This window comes from Clytia hemisphaerica, unplaced genomic scaffold, assembly GCF_902728285.1.
Source record: "Clytia hemisphaerica strain Z4C2 unplaced genomic scaffold, Clytia hemisphaerica genome assembly, whole genome shotgun sequence".
In the NCBI taxonomy this organism is placed as follows: domain Eukaryota; kingdom Metazoa; phylum Cnidaria; class Hydrozoa; order Leptothecata; family Clytiidae; genus Clytia; species Clytia hemisphaerica.
The window spans coordinates 1,798,523-1,805,185 of record NW_027104551.1 but is presented as its reverse complement, the minus strand read 5'-3'; the positions used below and the strand labels follow the sequence as shown (position 1 = coordinate 1,805,185).

Below are 6,663 nucleotides of genomic sequence, written 5' to 3'. Positions count from 1 at the left end.
TCTCTTTTTTTTAAACTCACGGGTAAACTATATCAAAAATAAAACAAAAGAGTAAAAGGCATATAGACTATAAACATATTTTACAAGTTTTCTTTTAAAAAGCCGTCAAACGACAAAGTTATCATCGATAGCATCTGGCGAAGCAAAACAATATTTACAAATAAAAACTCATGTCTAATGTGCACTAAAATATAAAATACATACAAATATGACAGTATCTACAATCTTAGCCAAAATATATGTCAAAAAAATTCAAAATATCTGCTTTCACCTCTTTCCCCGACATCAATGTTTGTCAAGGAGCTAGTTTGTGCAGCGAGGTTTGTTGCATTGATACTTTCAATAGAGGTCTTGCGCATTTCGCTAAGATACGTAATTTCCGCCATTATGGAGTCAAACGTTCGATTTCGTAGAGGCGATCCCTTATGCAAATCGAACGTTTGACTCCATAATGGCGGAAATTACGTAACTTAGCGAAATGTGCAAGACCTAGCACTATTACTCGATTGGGATGCGAGACGATTTCTATCAAATGTATTCTGTTTGGGATACGTTTTTGCACCTTGACATTCAAATTAAAAAGGGGAAACTATAAAAGAAACCCAAAAAGAAGAATACATTTAGAAACTTTTGACCAAAGGATCTTAAAATTCACCGATAGAAACTAAAGATATTCCACCTTAGAAAATTTTCCCAACCTTTTCTAGGCAAAATTTCTTCTCCAAGTTTTGGCGCAGCCAGCAGATATCGAATTCCTAAAGTTGTCAAAGAAAAAGCTTACGGAGTTGGATACAGGATAAAATCGAAAGTGTATCCCAATCGGGTAATAGTGCCTGGAAAGGTTCAAAAAATCAAATCGGTGAAAAATAAATTTTTGACAAAAACAAATCTGAAAAAAGAAACTTAACAACGTTTGAAGAATAAAATGTTAGCTTCAGTATAAATTAAAAAAAACCTCATAACTACTTGACCTGGTTTGGATAAAAGATTTTGGTGAGCAGCATAAGCGTTAGAAACCAATCAACGTGTACGAATACGCAGGAATACGTACAAATTTTGTAAACAATGTAAAAACTAAAATGTAATGTGTAAATACTAAATGTAAATACTGATCAAAAGAGACAATGATGTGAGCAACAATACAAAAATAACACGAGGTTTCGTAGGTGTAATATCAAAAGAATATTTGACTTTAAAATGAAGCATGCAAAACAGCGAAAATAACGTGTTCAGCTCCTGCCAAAACCATGCATTTTCACGTGGCTGAAAGCTTCACAAAAGCTTTGAAACATATCTTCGACTGTTTGAAAGTGAAGCGGGATGATTAAAATCGAAGCACAAGTTGAGGCTTCTGGTAAGCACGCGCAATCTTTACCATTGTTCCGTTTCGCACACGGGGGTTTGAATTTCAAAATCAATTGCGGAATTCCAGAGGGGAGGATTGATTCAGCACCAGTAACAAACTGGAGAAGAGATCCTAGCTTGAAAGGTGGATTCTCTAAAAAACAAAAGAAATTTAAACTATTTTTAATGTACATTACTGGGCAATATAATACAATATAAATTAAAATGCAAGTTATCAAATACCTTTAAGAAAATTTTCCAGGTCACTCCTTTTAATTAAAATTTTCAAAAGTCCCCTCTTTTTAAAAGTTTCAAACCCTTTTTAAGGGGGGGGGGTGCGTACCCAATATGATTTTAACACACCCAGTGTTTTCAAAAACATTAGGTTAAAAAATTGATTCTTTTGTAATAAGCCGTTCGTCAGATCGATAAATGTACATTCTTAGAATGTAAAAGAATGTAGCTCAATTAAAGCTAAAAAAAGAATCTTTAAAAAATTCAAAACCTTACCAGAATGGAAGCTCAACTCGCACATCTCGAGAAAGATACGATAGCACGAAAGCTGAAGCTGTTTGACATTCGACCCGTCTTCAGCAAAATCAACACGTAAGCGTTCAATGAACATTTCATACGACCAAAGCAGCATATCTGAATGGCAAAATATAATTCTGAAAACATCCGGATTTGAACGGATTGGTTCGAGCAACTGAAAAACTTGCAATCCTTGCATTAAGCTTTCAATGAATGGGATGTATGGTTCCATCTTCTTTAGCAAAATGGTTCTAAAAGAGAAGACACAAATCAAATTAAAAGTAGTTTCCAACAAGTTTGTCTCAATATAATAAATTTAAATCAAATTATTTAAATATCTACCATTTTGTTGCTTTTTCTGAGCCAACCAATCAATCTGAGTTGAATTTTTCTTTTTTAATTTTCACCAATCGGGTGAAATTCCAAAGGGGTTTAAAATATTGACAAAGGCACACAAACTGACACAAAGGAAGGCTAGTTTTGAGAAAATTCTGAAAATTAAGATCTCATGACACACACAAGCAATGAATGTTTTGGAAAAAGCCAAAGCCCTAATGTTTTTATTTTATTTTTGAATTAATAAAGAGCAATCAAGGCATCATTGACATCATTAAACTGTACCGACTTCAGAATTCGGCACCGATCGGTTTAGCACTAATGGTCGTAATCGCAGAAGCTTTCCTACAATATCATGAACAAAACGCACTTCAAGCAGCCAACGCACACGACCCTCCTGTTGCACCTAAATCCTTCGTTCGTTACGTCGACGATAGCCATGCCCATTTCCAAACCGTCCATCAAGCTGAAAAGTTCCAAGAAATTCTCAACCAACAAAATGAACACACCCAATACACTATGGAAACCGAGGATACAACAAAAAGTTTGAACTTTCTAGACGTGAACGTTCGAAATAACAATGGCCGTTATGAATTGAAAATCCACCGTAAAAATGCGATCACTAACGTGCAAGTTAAACCTAATTCAGCTCATGACCCAAAGGTGTTGAAGAGTATATTCTCTGGATTTCTTAACCGTGCGTACAGAATTTGTGATGACTGATTTCGTCAGGAAGAAATTGATTTCTTAATAAATAACTTTGTCGAGAACAGTTATGATCGTAACACTTTAACCCGTATCGCAAACGATTACGACAGAGCCAGAAACCAGACAACCGACAATCGAAATGATCCAGAGCAACTACCAATCGTTAAATTACCTTGGATACCTGGTCTGAGCCCAAAACTGAGGAAATCCTTCCGAAATGCTGGGTACAGAACAGTGTTCAAGAGTGGTTCAAATCTAAAAACTTTGCTAACTTCTAAGAACAAAAGCCGACTACCACCTAACAGTCACCCTGGTGTGTATATGATAGAATGCGAATGTGGTAAAAGATATGTTGGCGAGACCGGGTTAAAGATATCCACACGTGTCAGCCAACACAAAAAGAACGTTGAAGATGAAAAATGGGACATTTCGGGTATAACTAACCATGCTAAAGACTGTACCCAAGGACTTAATTGGAACGAAGCTAGGCTTTTAAAGACTGAAGAGAACAAATTTGATAGAAAAGTGCGAGAAGCATTGGAAATCCAATTCCGTCAGACGGCGCCACATAGTGACAATGGTCTTAATTTAGACGATGGTCAGTATGTGACATCTACGTTTTGGAAGCCAATGCTCTCGCACATTTTTTGACGTCAAAAAAGTCAAGGTAGCGCCTTCAACCGTTTGTATTGTTTAGACCTGACGAAGACCTGCACCAAGCAGGTCGAAATATTGTTTACACGAAAAATATATACAGAATGACCATCAAAATGTTATTTAAATCATTAAATTATATTTTCCAAAGGAATAAAAGACCTGTTCCAACCTTAGCAAAGCTTCTTTATCTTGAAGAGTAATACTTCTCGGGAGGGCCCTGTATCCAATTGCTTGAAAAACTGCATAACCATCATCACATACCACTGCTTCCTTTAATAATTCTATTGTACTTGCTTGATATACCTGTAAGAAAGTTCAGAGTTGTTAATCTAGCGACTGAAATCATCAAAACTACCTTAAAAGTGAGTTAATTTGCGTGGACCTTTTTCGCGAATCGAAATTTTTTCACGAAATTTTTCACGAAATTATTCACGTCCCGGACTTATTTTTGCAAATTGACCTATTCTAAAATCTTTGAGTTGATTTTTTTTGCGAAATGAGTCTTAAATATTAAATTTAGTGACTTCGAATTCGGAATTATATTCAGAAGATAGGTAGTATAGTTGTTCGTCTGCAAATTTTCAATTTTTCAAGATTAAAGTTTGTCCAAAGAGGGAAATACATACATAACTTGATTAGCGAGTAGGAAAAAAAGATATAAAAGGATGAAATGGGGAAAATACAATGTCATTTAATTGCGTTTCAATTTTCGCAAGATTTTATTTGTACGATTGGAAATTTACAAAACTTCCACGTGGACTTACTTTTTCGAATCAACCTATTACCTCAGTCAACCTATTATGGTATAGTTTGGAAAGGGCCACTAACCCCTCTTAGTCTAGAGCAACCCCCCCCCACTGGTACTGCCTTTCAAAATTTGATGCAACCCCCCCCCCTCCAACTTTCAATGTAATATTCACCAACCACCACCCATTAGTAATTCAAATTATAGCATATTCACTTGCATTTGAGTCTATTCTCAGAATTCCCTTCAAAAAAATTGTTTGAAGTAGATTGTCATGGTGTCCTCCAGGTTTTCAGGTCCCCCCATCTGGGGCCCAAAACCCCCATTTGGTCTCCTCCCCCACCTGCCCTTTTTCCGGGATCCCCCCCCCCATTAGAAGAAAATATTTGCGTCCAACCGATTCACTATATTTTGAATAATAACTTAAACAAAAATAACAATTTCCTGCAGTGAACACACAAAAGGATGAAATATAGACACATTTTTAATCATCTATTGAAATATTATACCTAGTTTTTGCTCTTTCTCCCCCCAACTTCTTATAAAATTTCCTGAAAGCCCCCATCAAGGTTAAAACATTCACCCCCCTCCTTGAACCAATACGTTCAAATCCGGATGTTTTCAGAATTATATTTTGCCATTTAGATATACAGCTTTGGTCGTATGAAATGTTCATTGAATGCTTACGTGTTGATTTTGCTGAAGACGGATCGAATGTCAAACAGTTTCAGAAATTTTAATAATTAGCTGCATCAAATAAATACCTTGCTATACATAACTCCTAACTGGGATTCACGATCCAATTCAACAGGTAGAACTTTGAACATTTTCTCAACTCCACCAACAATGTAGTCAAACAACCATGGTGCTAAAAAGTTTGGTGCTGGGCCATGGTTACAAATTGAAGAAGCGAACAAGTGACCAATGGATTTAACTTTTCCGTCCACAATAGAGTGACTACTGGTCAGCAGTGGTTCCATAGCATTATCCACACCACAAAAATAGTCTTGTTTCACCTCTTTTAGGGCCTCTAAATAATGAAATAAAACAGAATAGCTAAGAACAAAAATGATCATTGTTTAAAGACGACACCCTGTTGAATTATTACTCTTAGTTTCCAAATAAACCCAAATAAAAACCCAAAAATGAGGTAAATTTAGGCTTAAACCAGGCTTTTTTGAGCAAAATAAGGAACCTTCTCTTTGACAGCTGAAAATATTCTTAAAAATTAATAAACGGGGGGGGGGGTCCTAATAAGGTCCGAGGGTTGGAAAATTTTTGAATAACGTTTATTTGGAACCTAAGAGTATATTGACTTCAGTAGAATAATCATTGTGTTTTTCTGCTGGAGTAAATAATTATCCAACAGGGCGTCATCTTTAAACATGGTCTAGACGGGAAATTTTAAAAGAGAAACCAAACCTGTCTCAAATAGACCTTTCCGATAAAACTGTGGCCATATTGAGAAGTAGACAAAATAGTAACTGTTGCAGGAGGGGTCAACATTTATAATACCAACCCATAGCCCAAAAACCTGACTTTTGACATTTTGAGCTAAGTTAACACCACTACCCAAAAATTTGTATCAATACCAATTTGAAAATCACAATTTTCAAAAAAAAGGGGGGAACCACCCTGACCCCCCTTAATTTGGTATCCATACCAACATGACTTTTTGGATTTGACAAAAATACCAATCAGACAAATTTGATTTTGTAACATTGTAACCCGGGCCCCTATTATCCTGCACAAACACGGTACCAAAACTAACAATTTTAAATGCTAGCTAAATACATCTAAACATGCTATATAGACTTTTTCCTTACTTAACACAACACAAAAATGTCATATGCTAAATAGACTGAAAACAAACCCAATGGAGAAGTTATTATTAGTACCATAATTTTAGCTAAATCAATCTGAATCAATATGATCTGAATAATTGATTTGCAAAATATTTACTTACTTACTTAAGTGATTATTAGTACCATAATTTTTGGAACAGAATAGAATCGATCATTACCAAATGATATCACAGAAAAAATGTTTTTGCTTCAGGCTTGATCAAAAATAAAATTTGAAAATATTGAAAAAAAGTCCAAAATAAACAAATTTCTATGTCATTTTAGTTATATAAACATTATACGCAAAAGCTAAAACCAATCCAATTGAAACCTGTTTAAAACTGATATGCACTTCAGACTGATTTGATAAAATTTTCGTGATATTTTCTAGCTAAGGACAAAAAATAGGAAAGTTTATATGCTGTCCTTTTGATATGGATACCAACTTTTGGGACCATATTATTTTTGGTATCAATACCAACTGAACTTTTCAAACTT

General features: G+C 35.1%; 1 protein-coding gene across 1 annotated transcript; it reads right to left on the bottom strand.

Annotated features, from left to right (window-relative positions):
- LOC136822943 (uncharacterized) lies at positions 1-5,371 on the bottom strand. Its single transcript, XM_067079245.1, has 4 exons — positions 5,086-5,371; positions 3,746-3,879; positions 1,855-2,126; positions 1-1,498 (listed from the first exon to the last, which is right to left on the bottom strand). Exons 1-4 carry the CDS (start codon positions 5,299-5,301, stop codon positions 1,230-1,232), a joined length of 891 nt encoding a protein of 296 aa, XP_066935346.1. The 5' UTR covers positions 5,302-5,371; the 3' UTR covers positions 1-1,229.
- Positions 5,372-6,663: the final 1,292 nt, after the last annotated feature.